The sequence below is a fragment of the Mytilus galloprovincialis genome, chromosome 9 (genome assembly GCF_965363235.1).
Source record: "Mytilus galloprovincialis chromosome 9, xbMytGall1.hap1.1, whole genome shotgun sequence".
Taxonomy (NCBI): Eukaryota; Metazoa; Mollusca; class Bivalvia; order Mytilida; family Mytilidae; genus Mytilus; species Mytilus galloprovincialis.
The window spans coordinates 63515736-63537402 of record NC_134846.1 but is presented as its reverse complement, the minus strand read 5'-3'; the positions used below and the strand labels follow the sequence as shown (position 1 = coordinate 63537402).

Sequence of the window (21667 nt, the reverse complement as noted above, 5' to 3'; positions counted from 1 at the left end):
TCCAGTGTATGACCATTTAAAATGTAGTTGTGCTGTATAGGTCGTTTCTTTTTGGTGACAGATAGCACAGTACATTTATCTGGATGGACTGAAACCATCAGCCAGTCCCTCTCCCAACTAGCTGCCGCATCTAGATCTACTTGGAGATTATCACAGTCACTCTGGGATTTGATCGGTCTGTATATTATGGTATCATCTGCGAATAGCCTGAGCTTGCTGTGGGTCAAGTAGTCTGGCAGGTCATTAATGTAGACCAGAAACAAGACAGGGCCCAATACAGTACCTTGTGGAACACCAGAAACGACAGGGACAGTGGTGATGACTTTCCATCTATGACAACAGTTTGTGTACGGTTGGAAAGAAATACTTTTATCAAGTTTAGTGTTTGTCCAGAGATGTCGTAGTACTGTAATTTACAGAGAAGTCTTCGGTGATGAACTTTATCAAATGCCTTAGCAAAATCCATAATAACTAAATCTGTTTGAATATTTTTATTGTCTGTTTCTGATAATGCTTGTATGAAGGAAAGAAGTTGAGTTTCGCTTGAGCGTGAATTTCGGAAGCCGTGTTGGAGATCATAGAGGATGTTGTTATTTTCGAGGTGATTCATAAGATGTTTTGTGACTATGTGTTCCATTAACTTGCAACAGATGCAAGTTAATGAAATAGGTCGGTAGTTTACTGCTTTGTGTTTATCTCCTTTTTTAAAAGCTGGAGCGACGTTAGCATGCTTCCAGTATGTTGGAGTTTGCCTAGCGTCAAATGACTTTTTGAATATAAGCTGCAGTATTGGTGCTATTTGTTTGTGTAGTTCTTTTAGAACTCAACCATTAATGTTGTCTGGACCGGTGGCTTTGTGAGGGTTCATGTTTTTCAGAAGTTTTGTAATGCCAGGAAAATATGAGGTATTCTATGGTGTTCTGTGGTATTCTGTGGTATTCTGTGGTGTTCTGTGGTAAAAAACGCTCCCATCAATATGTATCAATCCTGAGGGAGAATCAGACACAATGAATAGACAATCTCTGCACCCTGTGGAGGAGCAAACCTCAGTTTTAAAAGCAGCCATTGGAAGGTGCTATTTTAAGTGCATATGGAAACAATAGAAATATAGATAAACAGAACCAGAAACAAACGGTTAAAAGAAGCAACAAGAAAAACCAGCAAAACCGGAAACTTGAATTAGAACAGATAGCTTATATAAGCTCATTAGAACAGCGCATTAAGAATCAAGACAAAACAATAGATTTACTAAAGAAAAACACGGAGATCATTCAAAGTAATGGACAGCCAGCAGATAACATCAATAGCATGAAAAGGCAACCATATATAGAACAAGGTAATCTGAAGAGAAGCAATATAGATCAAATGAGAGATGAGCTTGAAAAACAGATAAAACAAGAAATGCATGGGCAAATGATGGATATGAGGCTAAAGCAGCTATAAAGATATAACTCTGGACAAAATCAACATCAAATGGATCCAAGAGGGTATAACTCTGGACAAATCCAACATCAAACTGATCCAAGAGGGTATATCTCTGGACGAATTCTACATCAAAATGACCAAAGGTATAATTCTGGACAAATTCTACATCAAAATGACCAAAGAAGGTATAACTCTGGACAAAATCAACATCAAATGGATCTAAGAGGGTATAACTCTGGACAAATCCAACATCAAACAGATCCAAGATGGTATATCTCTGGACAAATTCTACATCAAAATGACCAAAGAAGGTATAACTCTGGACAAAATCAACATCAAATGGATCCAAAAGGGTATAACTCTGAACAAAGCCAACATCAAGCTGATCCAAGAGGGTTTAACTCTGGACAAAATCAAAAACAACATCAAAATGACCCAGGATGTTTGAACTCTTGGCAAAGTCAACATCAACAAAATGATCCAAGAGGGTATCCATATAACTCAGGGCAAAATCAAATTCACCAAAATCATCTGAGAAGATTTAACTCTGGACCACATCTGCAACAACAAAAAGACCAAAGAGGGTATTACTCTGGACAAAATCAACATCTTCAAAATGATCCAAGAGGGTATAACTCTGAACAACATCAGCAAAATGATACAAGAGGGTACAACTCTGGAAAAAGTCGACATCAAAATGATCCCTATACTAATGGACAAGGTCAATCTTATTTAAACGGTCAACTCCAGTTTTATTCAAGGCAAGACCAAGTCAGTCAAATTGATCCATAACACTACAACTCAGTGCATGAAGATGATCTACTAAGACAAGGACTGCTGAGAGTGCCACCACCACCTTATCAACAGAATAGTAATCTCTATTACCATAACAAAATATCAGTAGAAAGACACAGTGATAATGGGCAAAGAAAAGAAAAGTCCAACTCAGAAGGTAGCTCAAGTCCGCTAAGTCATGCCGAAACAGAAATTAAACTGACCCAAGCATTTGATAAACTTACAAATCCAGAGTCTCTGCTAAATGAAGAACAAAAACTAAAAGAAACACCAACAATTACTGCAACTCCTGACACTGAAATAACAGTTCCTAATAATCAACATGTTGACCATCCTTCAATGAACCTTCCTCAACATTCAACAGAAGAAGATAAGCCAAAACAGTATTTTTAGGGAAAATAGACCAACCAAAGGAACCACCAGACATCCAAAAACTTGGACAGGAGACCGAAATACTACTGAGACAATGCTAGATATTGTCTCAATGAACATTGAGGGAATGAAAGGCAGCAAGGTATATCTGAAAGAACTGTTAAAAACAAACACAATTCTATGTTTGCAAGGATATTGGTTACACGGATATGAATTAGTCGCACTAAAATAAATTCTGCCAGACTGCGACTATCATATCTCAAGCTTTGATGATAATCTAGTTGATTTGGAACTACAAAGAAGAAGGGGGAATGGGGGAGTAATAACTATATGGCCTCAAACAATCTCACATAAGATCAGGAAGCTAGAAAAAGAAGAATAGTCATCGAAATTTAGTCTGAACCAGTTAAAGTAATCCTAATTAATAGATATATGCCAACAATGGCAACAGGATCAGACAAAGAGTACAGAGAACAACTGGATAAAATTTCGTCAATTATTGATAAATATGAGCAAACACACAATGTCTTCATAGTGGGGGATTTGAATGGAACACTCATGCCAAGTAGAAATAATAACCATGACAATTTGCTTAAGAACTTCTGCAGTCAACATCAGCTATTAAAAGCATAGTTAGAAATACTCACAAACCTACTTTTTATCACCATAATAAAAATTCCACCTCGCAGATAGATTACATCCTAGAGAACTTCAGAGGCAGTAATCTTTTGGATTCAGCGATTATGGACCAACATCTACTTAACAGTTCAGCACATGTACCAGTAAAGGCAAAACACAACCTGATCGTTAAGGGGAAAACTTAGATGATCAGCACAACAAGCAAAAAGAAAACTATTCTGAAATGGGAAGAAAAAAACATAGAAAATTACCAACCAAAGGTAAATCAAGTGAGGAAGAAGACGGAAATGCAAAAATGAAACTGATGTAGAACAACAAGCAATTAATATCATAAACATTTTACAGGAAGCTACTGAATTGAGTGTTGTTAAGAAAATAGTTCCCCTGAAAGGACCAAAGTGGAAAGCCTCGCCAAAAGTAAGGGAATGTATAGAAAAGAACAAAAAAGCATTCTATCCATGGAAGCCGAGTGTTTTGATGGCTTTCGAGATATTGTCATCTATGTGTTTGTCCTATTTAAGGTTTGATTGTAATGTAAGTACTTAGCAGATGTAACAGATTCTAAAATATGATTGTGAAGAGTTTAATTATGTTGTAAAGGTTGACGTTTAGTTGTGACAGAGAGAACATTACACTGTCTGGGTGGAAGGCCATCATCCAGTCCTCCTCCCATTTTGCAGCTGCATCAAGGTCAGCTTGCAGTTTTAGACAGTCACTCTGGGATTTAACTGGCATATATATGATGCTGTCATCAGCAAGTAATCTTAGTTTTCTATGTGTAAGGTAGTCTGGAAGGTCATTAATATAAGCCAAGAATAATACTGGACCTAAGACAGTACCTTGTGGAACCCCAGAGGTGACTGGGACTGTGCTTGATGATCTTCCATCCAGAACAACTGTTTGGGTTCGATCGGAGAGAAATGCAGAGATCCAGTTTAAAGTGTTTCCATTAATGCCAAAATATTTAGTAGTGTAATTTGTAAAGTAACTAAGTGACGATGCGGAACTTTATTAAAGGCCTTCGCGAAGTCCATTATTACAAGGTTTGTTTGTGTATTTGAATTGTTTGTGGATTGAAGTTCTTAGATGAAGGAGAAAAGTTATGTCTCGCAATATCAAGAGTGCCGAAAGCCATGTTGGAGGTCATACAAGATGTTTGATTCGAGATGTTTCATAATATGTGATGTTACTATGTGTTCCATTAACTTGCAGAATATACAAGTTAATGAGATAGGTCTATAATTGACCGGTTTATGGTTATCCCCCTTTTTATATGTACGTGCGACTCTAGCGTGTTTCCAGTCGTTAGGTGTAATACCAGTATTGTAAGATTTGTTAAAAATTAAGCATAGAATTGGTGCAATTTCTGTCTGCATTTCTTTCAGTAAGCGGCCACTGGTGTTATCTGGGCCGGTGGCTTTATGTGGGTTGATCTTATTTATTTATATTAGTTTTTTTGTTCTATCATTAATGAAAGCGAAAGAGTGATATATTTATTCGCTTTTAGCAGCCAGTATTGTTCTTTTTTTTAAATAACTAAGACACATGATGAATTGATGAATTATTCACTTGCAAGTGAAAAATTCGACCTCATCCAATCCGTATTCACTTTTTAATTCAACCCCTTAGCTAGAGATGGATAACGCTTGAATCATAAAGCATAAAGCATAAAGCATAAAGCATAAAGCATAAAAGATTTATTTAAAGTCGGTTATACATATAACAATACAACATATGCTCTGTAGAGCTTTTATCCGACATACATATAAGACGAGCACAATACATAAAACACATAAAACATAAAGCACATCATGCAAAATAAATAATGTTATCAAGCAAAGCAATTAATAAGCACAATTAAAGCATATAAGCAAACATAAAATGCAGATAAACTATCATTCATGCAATAGCTATTATAAAGCACTAAAAGTAATTCAAGCATTTAGAACACAAATAAAAAATTATGCCTAATAATTTAAAAGCCAGAGTATACAAGATAAATAAATAAACTGATCTACAGCTCACTGAGATCTGCAGGAGGAACACTGACACGAACTGCCCTCCCAATTACCAACCAAGCTTTTAAACTGACCCAATGGCATTTCTTCCCTCATCTTATTTGGCAGTTCGTTCCAGAGTTTGGCTCTTGCATATCTAAATGAGTGTAGCCCATGGGTAGTTGTTCTTACCCTGGGAACATCTGCTATGTTGTCATTTCTAAAAGAGTAATTACATTTCAATAAGTTCATGTAGATGTAATGGACATTGTTTATTAATAATTGTATATACGTACCTCTATTGCTATCATTCTAATTCTTCTGATTTCTAAGCTTGGTAATTTTGATTTAATTAACAGTTATTGATAAGTACTACAATAGTCTTCATATATAAATCTTAGGGCACGCTCCTGTATTTTCTCTATTTTTCTGGTGTTACAATCACCACAGAAGTGCCATATTACAGGACAATAATTAAAATCAAGTTGACATTTTAAATGAATAATATATAGTAAGTCTACGTAATCGTGTGTGTAAAGTTATTTAAAGGAAAAGAATGTCAACTTTGAAAGTGAAACAAAGGGTAAATCATTTGATTGACTTATTCCATTCACAAAAATATATATTATATAGCTAAAACGATGATAACACATATTTTTAATCTATAATATGAAATTGAAAAGACCTAGAAAAATCAATTACATGAGTTCGCTTAATCCATTTATACCTATATTTATGTTTAAATCGCTTATATCATCGGACATTGGAGGTCAACTCGATAGTTATAAGATGCCGTCTAGACTAAAATACACGCGTAATGAAGCTACATATTATCGAGCCTATGCCCTGTAAATTGTTTGTGTTAGACCTTTAGATAAATGTTTGACATTGTTATGAATCAAATATGAGAATTTGAGTCAAATCGGTGAACATGAATTTGACAGCTAGTGCCCCTTTAATTTACACTGAACAAGCTTTTTAAAAAGCTTATAACTTGATGTTGCCGGTATATGGTACGTTGTTCTATCTTATTCCTTGGTAATAGGGTAAATTTTGTACGACCGATTTACGGTAACAGGGGAAAATGACATTGGAAATGAAATTTAATTTGACAAATTAAGCAACATGACTCGGTTAACTGTTCCTCTTTTTGCTGCGAAGAGACCTCTAAAAAAGTTCACCAACTACTTGCCTAAACATCCATACAAAATTTTGCTTCCACCAGTTCTGAAGAACAACGTTCAGAACGTTGTACTCTCGGATCCACAAGGTTAGTATATAATAGGCATACATGTACATACTTTTATACGGTATACGTAAGTAAGTAAGTAAGTAAATTTTATTTAGAGTCGGCATATATACACATAATAACAGACAAAACATGAGCTCGGGTGAGCTCTTTAACCGACTATCATATAAAAAAATCATGCAGCATCATGCAAATACTTTCAAGACGTCATAATTATTTGGACTAGCAAATACTATCATATAAAAATTAAAAAAACATGCAAGTATAATGAAAGCAAATCTATTTGATCTGTGAGCCTCCAGAGTCATCAAAGTTCATGTGGCAAGCGCATCTATGTGCATTGAACGGGGGAGTCAGCAAATCACTTGAAAGTCATAAAATAATAACAAACTAAAAGCATTAAAACAAATAAATAAATAAATAAATATAAGCACTAGCATTTAAATTATGGCAGATATATTTAATAAATGCATAAAAAGCAGATCAAAGGCCATTATAAAAAGAAAGAAAAAAATTTCAGCTTTGAGACAGCACTGGATGGAAACGACATGAACTGCAGTTGGGCTTAAATTAAAATATTGTTTGTTTGCAGTTTACCGACCGACCCTTGAAAATCCTCCCGACTGTGAAAATTTTATTGCTTTAAATTTGAAGAAATTTTTTTTAATACTTCTATTGACGCGATCCGGAACTTTGGGTCCTTTCCGGAAATGATTTAAAGTCTGGGTCAATTACGCATTTCAAGTTCGGTTTTTCTTAGCTTCCCGTCAAGCGTTCATGTGACCATTTAATGATAAAGCACATGGAAATTGTTTACAGGTATCCATGAAGTCACGGAGGAGTACTTTACGCTGACGTCTCGTGTCAATTTTAAGACAAATAACAAACAAAAAAGTTTATTAGTAAACTGTTTATACAGATTCAGGCACATGTAATGATGTGTGATGATATCATTGACGATGATGCAGCGGATATTGATAACTGACACGATAACCATTCTGTCTCAAACAAATCGGGTACAGAATCTGTGGAGCCTGACTTTATGGAACCAATTTCAGTGGTTAAATAATTCGACAGCAGCTTGAAGTATGGCATATTTTCTACAAATCGTTGTGAAGACGACAAAGATGAAACCACTCCTCCGTGACTTAAATCTTCATGGATATCTGTAAACACGCCCGTACGGAGGAAGGGCTCATTTGAAATGTTAATGGATATAGATCATGCCAAATCAATAAGAAGCAACCCTAACTACACAAAGATGTAGAGAAAATGAATGGTTAGCTTGAAAAATAAATATACTCTCTCTATATTAAATCTATCTTCGATTGCAATGAGTATGCTCCTTTAGGATAAGGGGGGCTGCCCCACTCATTGCAATTATTCTCTTTCTTACAATATTAAATATACCCAAACTGTGTGGCCTGAGTGAATTCAATTAAAACATGTCCTTAGGAGCTATGCTGCTAATTTTTTTTATGCATTAAAAACATTTCAGTACAGACCATTTACTTTTAATGGGGTGCTATGGATTTCACCCAAAACTTTAGATTTCTTTGGTTTTCATTAAAGCCTGGCAAAAATATAACCTTATCACATATAATTAAATATTGTTAGAAATATGAAAACAGTAGAATGTCTTAATACTTTTTTTTCAAGTTGCCTTTTTTTCAATTGAGGAAGATTCAATGGTTATTTTTTTTTTTTATTAAAAATACACTCTTTAATACATTGTCTTATAAATCTTTAATATCTACATTTTTCTGATGAAAATACTCTACTCATGAAAACATTCTAGTCAAGAAGCATACATGTCTGAATATATTTCTTTAAAACAGTTCTAGTCATAATGACATTCCTTGTTTATAAGTGTTCCAGTATTTAATAATTATACCATATTTTATGTCATAAATTGGATAATGACACTATGTTAAACTTTCAGTTTTGGTTAAAAAGTTTTTTATCTGAAAATGCCTGTTTATTTGATGTTGGTTTTCAGCATGTCCAGTGTTTGTTGTTTTAAAATGTTTTTTTTTTTCTTCACAAGAAACTTGGTTTAGTGTAACTGCTTGTTTAAACTGTATTTTGGCTGATAAAATAAAATATTTTTCCTACCTACCGACCTTTCAGTCTGAAGGTACAGTCGGAAAACTGCAAACAAACATATTTTTAAGGTTGGCCTTGCACAAGGATTAAACGGCTTTGTGATGGTATACAGCCTAATGTATATAACCGATTGATACAGTACCGAAAGTCACAGGTTCAAGACTGACTCAGGGCGCTGAACATTCTAGTACACAAGTATGGTAATTTCCCAACTCCCAGAGTTATCAGGTTAATTATTGATGCATGATGCAACATCCATACTGTGATGACGTCCATTCTGTCATTATGTCTACATTGTATACTATGTTGTATGACCATACTGTCAAGATGTCCGTACTGTCATGATGTCCATAGGATGTATCGGCCCCACCTTGAACATTTGTTGAAAAGATGAAATATCCTAGAATGTATCATTCCTACCTTGAGCATTTGTTGAAAAGATAAAATATTCTAGGACGTATCAGCCCTACCTTGAACATTTGTTGAAAAGATGAAATATTCTAGGACGTATCAGCCCTACCTTGAACATTTGTTGAAAAGATAAAATATTCTAGGACGTATCAGCCCTACCTTGAACATTTGTTGAAAAGATGAAATATTCTAGGACGTATCAGCCCTACCTTGAACATTTGTTGAAAAGATGAAATATTCTAGGACGGTGCAGCCCTACCTTGAACATTTGTTGAAAAGATGAAATATTCTAGGATGTATCAGCCCTATTTTGAACATTTGTTGAAAAGACGAAATATTCTAGGATGTATCAGCCCTACCTTGAGAAGATGAAATACTCTAGGCAAATCGGCACCCATATCGTCAAATCAGCAACCGTATCGTCAAATCTGCACATGCATCGTCATATTGGCACCTGGTTATATCCATACCTGATATAGTCATTTCGGCACCCATGTTAAATAATTTTAATATACATTATTTTTTTCAGTATTTTAATATAAGGCCTATTAAAATTAATTGATAGATTTTCATCCCCGCCCGCCCCGATTTTTTTTATTTTGAAAAATTTATGATTTCGGGATTTTGTTCCTTTCCGTTACCGGTAACAGTCAATAATTTCGTTTCATTCGAATTTCCTGTTTCAAATTTCGGTTTTCCTATTTATTGTTTCGAGTACTTTAAAACGATTATGTTGACAAATTCTGCAGCTCAATAATGACAATATCATCTACGGTGAATAGAGATAGATTACCAGAAGGGCATGAAATATTCGGGTTATGAGTAATGCGCTGTGTTCAAGAACGCAAATTGCGGTATGTAACAAATTAAAAATTTCTGTCATTAGAAAACCGTGGATTTTTTTTAATAAAACATTGACTTTGTGTCAGCAAATTTGGGCTCTGAAAGATTTCAACAGCCCAAGAATCGTGGAACACATTGGTAGAAAAAAACATTTATAACTGGACCCGGCAAACATACACATTGTGTTATAGAAAGCCCTGAGATTTACCCATGACTATTGTTTTTGTTTAAAAACACCAAATACCCTTAAAAGAGTCATTAAACAACTTCATGTTTTACATCTTAGTTATATTTGCTTCAGTCTTGGATAACTTGAGAATCTTAAAAGCACAACCCTACTATTACCAACACTGTTTGGGTTCTCATTTCATTCATAATACTTGTGTTGCATACCATTGCATTTGCATAATTTTATGGGGACTACAAACCATCGTTAAAAAGTAGTCCAACTGAATAGAGAATTTTACTGTTTACTGGAAATAGGTTTCTAAAGTAGCAATTGCATGCAGAACAGTCGTTGCCAATCAGAGATATTTTTTTAAGAATTTAAAAAATTATGTACGATTCTTAAGACATGTTTACACATGTACATGGTATAAGCTACATTTTTTAAGTAAACACTTGCATATATATGAAGTTCACGTCACAAGATTGAAGAAGGTTTCATATTAAATAAAATTTAAAAAATAAAATCCTCCCACCCGCCCCATTTTTTTCAAAACTTTGGATGAAAATCTACTAATTAATTTTAGTTGGCCTAAGCAAAAAGATAAAATTTTATTCACATTTTTGGGGGTTTATTTATATATTTGTTTTCCTTCAACTTAATGTGTATTCAAGGTATTGGATACTTTTATGCATGTTTAAAAATCACCTTAATAATTGTTAAGTATTTTCCATGAACGGGATTGATAGTTTTCCGTTTTATTGCTTCTAATTTTCTTATGGTTAAACAACAGCTTGGATGATTGGGTAAGGACTTCATTGTTCCTGATGAAGTTTTTGAAGAAAAAAAGCATCAATAACTACCTGTTTATTGTAGAGTTAAACAACAAACAGGTTAATTATGTTCTTGATAAAAGTTAATTATCAATTACCGGTAACATGATAAATTGAAAAGAAAACTTACCAAAACATCAACAGATCAGTCATAGAATGTTGGGAAAACTAAACATTTAACTTAGATATTCTAGCTGCTGGATGATATTTAACGATGTTATGAATGATAAATCCCAATAATAATTAAAAATAGATAGATCATGAATTTATATTCAATTTTATACAATTTTAGAATTATTTCATGTTTGGTATATCATAGCCCATAAGGGATATAAATTTACATTGCAGCAGCATTAAATCAAAATTTTAAAGTTTTAGCAAAAATATTGAAAAGCACATTTTATATGTTAAAATCTATTGATATACTCTATAAAAAAAACCATTAAGTTGTAAGAGTGATCCCCTGAAACCCCTTATCTTTTGGTGTATGTATCTCATTTACAATTGGGTAAGCACAGGTACATGTAAAAGGAGAAAGCAGTATAGCTTTTTATGTCAGTATATCATTCATGATGATTGATGAATACATTTTCAAAGTTCAAAGAGCAGTTCTTGCAGTGTAAGGCTGAAATCTAGAAAAAAGTATATATTAAAAGATAATATGATATAAAAAGAAACATGTTTTTATGTTTCAGGTAAACAATGTCTTGGACCAATGTCAGAATTAATGCAGTGTTGGAAAAATAATGACTTTGCAGTTGACAAATGTGTAAAAGAAAATAATGTTCTTCAAGACTGTATGAAAAAAGCTGCAGTAAGTTACATGTACTTAATATTTTCAAAGTGTTAGTTAATGTTGTTTCTGTTGAGAAAAGATATAGTTTTGCACTTTATAAATACAGCTGTTTCACAAGCCATGCCTCTTTTGACATTGTTTGAGGAGATATTTAATATTTCTAGATATGTTACTTTGTTTAAAACACATTGGTTCCCAGATATGATTTCTGTGTTTCATCTCATAATGACATAACATGGGAATGTTATATACATGTACCAGTATAGAAAAACATGGTAGCGCCCTAAATTTAATACTTAGGAGGTACAAAAGTGGAAGTTGAGATAGTATAGAATTTTAGCATAAGTTTAAACTCTTATAGAAGTTTAGGGCAATATATCCCCCACCCCATATATTGTCGAGCCTGCAACTTTTGTTGCAGAAAGCTCGACATAGGGATAGTGATCCGGCGGCAGCTACGGCGGCGGCGGCGGTGTTAGCTAACTTCTTAAAAGCTTTATATTTTAGAAGGTGGAAGACCTGGATGCTTCATACTTTGTATATAGATGCCTCATGTTACGAAGTTTCCGTCAGTCACATGTCCAATGTCCTTGACCTCATTTTCATGGTTCAGTGACCACTTGAAAAAAAAGTTCAGATTTTTTGTAATGTTGAATTCTCTCTTATTATAAGTAATAGGATAACTATATTTGATATGTGCGTACCTTGAAAGGTCCTCATGTCTGTCAGACAGTTTTCACTTGACCTCGACCTCATTTCATGGATCAGTGAACAAGGTTAAGTTTTGGTGGTCAAGTCCATATCTCAGATACTACAAGCAATAGGGCTAGTATATTCGGTGTATGGAAGGACTGTAAGGTGTACATGTCCAACTGGCAGGTATCATCTGACCTTGACCTCATTTTTATGGTTCAGTGGTTATAGTTAAATTTTTGTGTTTTGGTCTGTTTTTCTCATACTATATGCAATAGGTCTACTATATTTGTTGTATGGAATGATTGTAAGGTGTACCTATCTAGCGGGCAGATGTCATGTGACCTTGACCTCATTTTCATGGTTCAGTGGTCAAAGTTAAGTTTTTGAGTTTTGGTCTTTTTATCTAATACTATATGCCATAGGTCATCTATATTTGGTGTATGGAAATATTTTATGATCTTTATGTCAGTCGCGCAAGTTTTATTTGACCGTGACCTCATTTTCACGGTTCATTGCACAGTGTTAAGTTTTTGTGTTTTGGTCTATTTTTCTTAAACTATAAGTAATAAGTCAACTATATATGTTGTATAGAAGCATTGTTAGCTGTACATGTCTGCCTGGCATGGTTCATCTGACCTTGACCTCATTTTCAAGGTTCCTTGGTCTTTGTTTAGTTATCTTGGTTAATGTTAAGTTTATGTGACAGTTGTATTAAAGCTTAGCTTTATACTTAGGACTATCAACATAATATCAATGATTAGTATAGAAGGCGAGACATTTCAGTGTGTGCACTCTTGTTTTACCTTAATATGATATACAATGTAAGGTACTTAACTCACTTTATTGAAAAATGTCACCAGGAAGCAAACTTCCGTTATATTTTGATTTCACTTTCATGATTTTTGTCGAGCCTGCAACTTTTGTTGCAGAAAGCTCGACATAGGGATAGTGATCCGGCGGCGGCGGCGGCGGCGGCGGCGGCGGCGGCGGCGGCGGTGTTAGCTAACTTTTTTAAAGCTTTATATTTTAGAAGGTGGAAGACCTGGATGCTTCATACTTTGTATATAGATGCCTCATGTTACTAAGTTTCCGTCAGTCACATGTCAAATGTCCTTGACCTCATTTTCATGGTTCAGTGACCACTTGAAAAAAAAGTTCAGATTTTTTGTAATGTTGAAATCTCTCTTATTATAAGTAATAGGATAATTATATTTGGTATGTGCGTACCTTGCAAGGTCCTCATGCCCGTCAGACAGTTTTCACTTGACCTCGACCTCATTTCATGGATCAGTGAACAAGGTTAAGTTTTGGTGGTCAAGTCCATATCTCAGATACTATAAGCAATAGGGCTAGTATATTCGGTGTATGGAAGGACTGTAAGGTGTACATGTCCAACTGGCAGGTGTCATCTGACCTTGACCTCATTTTCATGGTTCAGTGGTTATAGTTAAGTTTTTGTGTTTTGGTCGGTTTTTCTCATACTTTATGCAATAGATCTACTATATTTGATGTATGGAATAATTGTAAGGTGTACATGTCTAGCGGGCAGATGTCATCTGACCTTGACCTCATTTACATGGTTGAGTGGTCAAAGTTAAGTTTTTGAGTTTTGGTCTTTTTATCTAATACTATATGCCATAGGTCAACTATATTTGGTGTATGGAAATATTTTATGATCTATATGTCAGTCGCGTAGGTTTTATTTGACCTCGACCTCATTTTCACGGTTCATTGCTCAGTGTTATGTTTTTGTGTTTTGGTCTATTTTTCTTAAACTATAAGTAATAGGTCAACTATATTTGTTGTATGGAAGCATTGTTAGCTGTACATGTGTGCCTGGCATGGTTCATCTAACCTTGACCTCATTTTCATGGTTCATTGGTCAATGTTTAGTTATCTTGGTTAATGTTAAGTTTATAAGACAGTTGTAATAAAGCTTTATACTTAGGACTATCAACATAATATCAATGATTAGTAAAGAAGGCGAGACATTTCAGTGTGTGCACTCTTGTTGAGTTATTTCCCTTTATAAATACAAGACTGAAGTATGTAGAAATATGCTGAATTTGCTGCATATTTACAAGCGGGGACATCTGTGTCCCATTGACATACTCTTCTTTTATTCAATAAAGTCATTGTTGTACTGAGTTGTGCTGTTCAATGTTTATCCCTGGAAGAATCACATTCAATTTATCATATACAATGTATCTTACTGTTAGGCAGTTCACCATGCATATCATGATCATGTCCTGGTTGCACATCTGCTTCAATAATGATTTCTATTACATGTATTTCTGTATCATTTAGTCTCTGGTGTATAGTTTTCTCATTTGCAATTATACCACATTATCTAATGTTTATATTGTTACATTTTATTGGTCAGTGGACTCATTAACCTTGTTAGAAAGTGGTATACTTATTACTCTGTAGGAGCTGTTGTATGATGTAAGTTCAAATGCTTTACTTTCAAGGAACACCTACGGTTCCATGGCTGTACAAAAAATAATAGTAAATAAAATGTTATTTAATGTGCCTATGCATGCATTGTAGGGTTGAGGTAGGTAGGCATTTTATATTTTTTGGCCAACAATATAAGTTACATGTTTAGACAAGATAAGAACAAGAACTAATCTTTGAAAACAAAATTTGATACAAGTAAGATGCTTCTCAAGTGGGTTGATAGCTATAGGCAACATAAAACGATTTACATCTATTTTTGGCTGTACATTCAAGATGAATCAATTAACATCAAGACCTCTGTTTGATAGTTCGTTGTACAATGTACATTTGTACTTTCGAAGAGCTTTATTGGTGCACATTCAAGGTTCACCAGAAGCTTTGTTGCTGTAATTCTAAGAACATCTTGAAATCAATAGTTGTTCCCTTATCCAGAGTCTTAAAACTATCAGTACATCTTGAGACTGGGGCTTTATAATTTATAGATGCACTCTAGCTTCGTTTCTGTACTGAATAGGTACACCAGCAGCTCTGTTCATTTTAAGTACATTCTGGGTTTGATTGGTGTACATTTGCTTATAATTTAATTTTGGATGCAACACGTCTTCTGATTGGCGGACGTTATTTTGTTATTAGCCCATAGACATAATTTAGTCATGTGACCGTGACGTCATCAAAGTTTTTCATGGTTTTCTACAATTTAAAATGGAATTTAGAATTAAATTATAAGAAATGACTGTAATATTTCTTCTGTCTATTCGAAATAACATAAAAAATGTGGTGCACACTGTTAAATAATGCTACACGCGTTATTCAGTGTGCACCAAATTTTTTATGTTATTTCTTCATAGACAGAAAAAATATTACAGTCATTCCTTAAATGTATTTGCTAAGTGTTGAACGATTGTCAATAAGGTTAGGTCAATCAACAAAGCATTTATCTTTAATTTATACCAGTCATCTACAAGAACATATTGTACAATATGTACTTGTCAGTAGTGTGTTTACATCCCGTCACAAGTTCTCATACCAGAATGACCTGTCTAGTATTTGTAAATTTTCTTTATTGTGTAGCATGTGTAGGTTGTCAGCAATAAAAGATATGGGATCAGTGTTGTTGTTATTAGTTTTCAGCATCTGTTTGTACATACAATATATATACATATGAGAGATTTCCCATGTTATTCAAATATACCTTACTAAATAAGCTGCCACCAGATGTGCGAGTAATAGAAATAATTAAGCACAATAATACATGTATTACATACACAAGACAACAAGTTGATGTAATAAAATCTGAAAGTTTGACATTTTCTTTTCTGTAGAGTTAAGTACCATTATATTTTCCCCAATGAAATGTATCAATAGAAAGGTAATTTTCACCAGATGGAGCATCTCATAGATTTGGAGACTGAATAGGAGTTCAGGTGCTTAATGAAGTAGTGGTAAACCCTGTTAAATAAACCAAATAATGTGTGCTTTGTAAAATCTCAATCAGACACTTCAAATTTGGCATTTTAATTCAATTCCTTACCCAAAACAGTATAAATTTAAGAATGAAAAGTGCAGACATCTGTTTTTATAAATAGACATGAAGTAGATGTAATTGATTTAAAAATCCGTAAAATATATGTTTTGTCATAACACCTAATTAAAAGGATTGAAGTCAAAACTTTGAATTTGAATAATATTTAAGAATACTTGATGTACAAAATATGTTCAACACTTATATTTAGACCCTGGAAGACCACCATGGTTTAAAAGTCTTTGTCCTGTGTAAAATTAAGTGGAAAATTATCCATAAAATAGGATACTGCTGTCTCATTCATTGTGAGACAACAAATTACAACTGAGGGTCTAAATGTGTATTGAATCCATGTAGGTGAAATTCCTACGAGCTACAGTATTACTGATATTTATCAGTTATTTCTCTTTGAACATATATATATATAATAAAAAAAAAATTAAATTCGCAAACTACATTTCACATCAAATAATAAAAGTTCGTTAAAATATTGTCACTAGTGCTTTCATGCCTTCTGTATATATATATATATTTAATCTTTTAAAATGGGTAATTTTTAGAACTATGACAATTCTTCTTTGACATACTGTTTTCAGCCTTAAAAAGTTTTCCTCAGAACTTCTGTTTTGAGATTATAATCCTTTCTTTGGTTGTTTGGTTGTTTGTTGCTGAATGGGCAGTAGAAATTTATGACCACTACATATGTGTTGTATTTATATTGTTAAAATGTCAATTTCTACCACTGAAGTTTTGTTCTTTTTTTTAATGTATTTAGAAATATGCATATTGAAAATTGTGTTTTTCCATATTTGGGGCAAAATTTTACTGCACCAAATTAGAAAAATAGGTATCATGTTTTTGAATTTTGTCATGTATAAGAATGTTATATAGTTTTGCCTTAACTTTTTGAATGACGGCATCTAATGAATAACCGGTAATTTCTTTCATATGTTACTTTAAGTAGCATCAAAAGTTAAACACATTCAGCCTTCAATTAGTTCTATATTGCTTATCAATTAAAATCTTCTCCACAAAGTCACCCAAACACTCATTGATACCCTTAAAGAAATCTTGCTGAGGAGTTTTCATGCCATGCAGGTGTGCTACAATTTTCTTGACTTAATTCAGTCAAAGTCCTGTGTATGAATATGTACTGGGTGTTTCGACTTGTCAATTCAATGGCCAAGATGTTGATTTTGTAATTCTCATGTCAGGGCTGTATTTGTTTGTTATACACTTGTGTTTATTCATTTATTTATTTTTATTTGCTAACACCTGTGAATTTAAAAAGTCATTGATACCCCAGTGCCTTTTGTTCACTTTGAATGAGGCCAAATTTGTGGGGTGGAGTAGCGACTTAATAGCTGAATTGAAAAATGGAATTAGAATGTTAAAAGTCAGTTATCAATATACCCCAAAAGCCCTTGGCAGTTAATTCACTTCTTGATTTCATTAATAATTTATTATATAATATTTTGATTGATACCTGTCAAAATCAAATGGTTATTATTATTATATATTTACAGGGAAATCCAGTCTTATTAAAAATAAATAATTCAATTCAGATTTAAAATTAAATAATCTAATTGTGACTAATTTAGTGCCAAAACAAGGTTTATGAAAATCTGTTAACATGAAATAAATAAGTGGTAGTTATAATTAGTGATTTTCCAACAATATTGAATAATTCCTACAATTTAGTTTTCCTTAAAAATGATAATGATTTTCCTTATTGGCCCCTGGTGTCAAGAACTGAATTTGTTACTTATTTTCCAGCCCACTTTTGAACATATATGATGTAAATAACAGGCTTCTATAGTATTATATCTTCTGAAATTAATGCAGATCATGTCGTATTAACACCTGTGTCCACAATCAGACACCAGAAAAAAATACAGGGCTCAGGGTTCAGTTATATCTGAAACTCTTGTACTTTAGATATGTATTGCATTTAATATTACTTTGTAAGTTAGTATATCTTATTCTCCATTAGATATATTTCATTATTTATACTTATTTGTAGTTGATATATGTCTGACAAGGCACTTGATCAATTTGTCTTATTGTAACAATTTCTTTCTGTATTTACTGTGCGTATCCAAAAGTCTTTATAGCCCTTTAACAATACCTCGGTCAAAACACATTTTTAAGTTTCAGTTCAAATTCTCATCTTCAAACTGATCAACTGGTTAAAAAAACCAATACTAAAGTTTCTGTGTAAAGCAGGTGCAGTGAAAGGAATTTATTTTTACCACCCAATATCACTGATAGATCTGTTTCATAAGAAGTATGGAAAAACCTAATTATTCGTACATAATAAACACACCAGTTTAAAAAAAGCTTGTGTAGATGTATTATGAATTATTTTGACAATGCACTACAAAATATACTTCTACAATGAAATTTAACCCTGGTTTAAAAAATACTTCACTTATTTTTTTCCACCAATTAATAGTAGAAAGACAGTAGTCATATAGATCTATGATTATTACTAGTGAATGCAAAATGACACCAACCAACTGCCATAAAGCTGACCATAAGCTTTTCTAACATTCCCCAAGTTGCTTCAAATAACCAAACTGTCAATAATGTCGTTAAAAAAGAATGAAAACTTGTTTCATCACATGGAAGGCAGATTAAACCACAATAAAAAATAGAGATACATTAACATATGGTTGTCATAAATTACAAGTAGCAATTTTAATTTGAGTATTGCCAAAAAAAAAGTAAAAAGTACAATGAATTCAAAGGGGGACATAAATTCTATCAGAAGTAAAGCTGTGAAATATCTTTGAGATCTACATGTATACAAATAAAATCAGTTTGACGACTTCATATCCTTCAAGGAAAAATATTGAATGAATGTAAAATATATTGATACATGTATTTTACATGTATCAAAATTGTTTGTAGCACTTGAATAACATTATATTCTTATATATGTGTAATTTAAAAAAAAAATGTATATGTGTAGTTATTGAATACAATGGGTCATACCTCTCATACATCTTCCTTCTTGATATGATTAAAATAATATGGCTTTGTCATACACATTCAAAAAAAGTAACATACAAATTGTATTCTTTTAATTAATACATTCATACAAGTGTTTGATTTGTTCCTTACTTAGTTAGGTTTATATCCTTAGTAAAATTTTGTAGAAGAACTTTTAAATTTTGTTGTAGATTGAAGACCAGAAAATAAAAGAAAAGATTGCCACAGGAAAAGAGAAAGTTTTAGGCAGATACAATAATGCTGCTGTAAACAAAATGTTAAGGAAGTTTCCACAGCCACCACACTCAATCAAACCAAAATAAGGTGAATATGTCATGTCTTCTAAGTTCTAAAGTACATTACTGTAGGTCTAATCAAAACCAAAATAAGGTGAATATGTCATGTCTTCTAAGTTCTTAAGTACATTACTGTAGGTCTAATCAAAACCAAAATAAGGTAAATATGTCATGTTTTCTAAGTTCTAAAGTAAATCGCTGTAGGTCTGGTCAAATACTGACAATTAAACCAAATTAAGGTAAATATGTCATGTCTTCTAAGTTCCAAAGAACATCGCTATAGGATGGTCAAATACTGACAATTAAACCAAAATAAGGTAAATATGTCATGTCTTCTAACTTCTAAAGTACATCGCTGTAGGTCTGATCAAAACCAAAACAAGGTAAATATGTCATGTCTTCTAACTTCTAAAGTATATCGCTGTAGGTCTGATCAAAACCAAAACAAGGTAAATTTATATGTCATGTCTTCTAACTTCTAAAGTACATCGCTGTAGGTCTGATCAAATACTGACAATTAAACCAAAATAAAGGTAAATATGTCATGTCTTCTAACTTCTAAAGTACATCGCTGTAGGTCTGGTCAAATACTGACAATTAAACCAAAATAAAGGTAAATATATCATGTCTTCTAACTTCTAAAGTACATCGCTGTAGGTCTGGTCAAATACTGACAATTAACCAAAATAAGGTAAATATGTCATGTCTTCTAAGTTCTAAAGTACATCGTTGTAGGTCTGATCAAAACCAAATAAAGGTAAATATGTCATGTCTTCTAAGTTCTAAAGTACATCGCTGTAGCTCTGATCAAATCCTGACAATTAAACCAAAATAAGCTAAATCTGTCATGTCTTCTAAGTTCTAAAGTACATCGCTGTAGGTCTGATCAAAACCAAAATAAGGTAAATATGTCATGTCTTCTAAGTTCTAAAGTACATCACTGTAGGTCTGACCAAAAACCAAATTAAGGTAAATATGTCATGTCTTCTAAGTTCTAAAGTACATCACTGTAGGTCTGACCAAAACCAAAATAAGGTAGATATGTCATGTCTTCTAAGTTCTAAAGTACATCACTGTAGGTCTGATCAAAAACTGACAATTAAATTATACATATATATTTAGTTAGAAATATTGGTCTGGCAAGAAAAGACAAACTTTCTTTTGAGACAAACTTTCCAAAAGAAATTTATATACGTAGTACTCTGAACTGTAAATGAACTCCAAATGCTGAAGTATGTTTTTGGTCACTATTAAGTGTGATAGTGGCATTGTGATACTATCTTGATGATAATTACTCTGAAGAACAATGGTTTCTTTTCAATAATGTGACAAGAAAATTTTTTCATCTTCAAACATTTTGACAAATGCTATATGCTCAAACAGAATTTATTTTATTATTATTCAGAGTTCTATGTATGTGACTGAAATCCTCAAAATCTGTATATTAATGGTATTGCTACATGATTCTTGGAATATTTACATGATATTACACTCTAATGATTTCAAAGGGTTTTGTTGGTATCATTCAAATAATAATTTAAGGGATCAAATAAAACCTTTTCTAGATAAGTAGCATCAACAGTTTATATCTTATAAATTCATTTTCTTTGTTTTCAGATCTCTGGTTCAATTCACCAGTATGTATTGTTGATGTTTGAAGATGTGTGGAAGGTTTTATTAACAGTTGTGATACATTGGACATGATTGTTTTAGACTGAATAATGAATGGTCTGCTATGTATAAATGGAGATATTAATAGATCTTTCATTTATTTATTTGCCACACAACTATCAAAATTGTCACTGCATTGCTTGCATTGCTTGCATTGCCTGCATTGCCTGCATTGCCTGTACTTGCTTCTCACTGACTGTCATTCACTAGCTATGAGCTAAGAAAAATCACAAAAATACTGAACTTAGAAAAAACTCTAAACGGAAAGTTCCTAATCAAATGACAAAATCAAAAGCTCAAACACATCAAACGAATGGATAATAACTGTTATAATCCTGACTTAGTACAGCCATCTTTTTATGTAGAAACTGGAGGATTAAATCTGGTTTTATAGCT

The 21667-nt window shown here is 33.0% G+C and overlaps 1 protein-coding gene across 1 annotated transcript; it reads left to right on the top strand.

The window, feature by feature from the left end:
* The first annotated feature begins 6279 nt into the window (after positions 1 to 6279).
* Positions 6280 to 21358, top strand: LOC143045594 (small ribosomal subunit protein mS37-like). The gene is made up of 4 exons (XM_076218198.1): positions 6280 to 6498; positions 11532 to 11650; positions 19496 to 19628; positions 21218 to 21358. Exons 1-3 carry the CDS (start codon positions 6354 to 6356, stop codon positions 19625 to 19627), a joined length of 396 nt encoding a protein of 131 aa, XP_076074313.1. The 5' UTR covers positions 6280 to 6353; the 3' UTR covers position 19628; positions 21218 to 21358.
* The last annotated feature ends 309 nt before the right edge of the window (positions 21359 to 21667 follow it).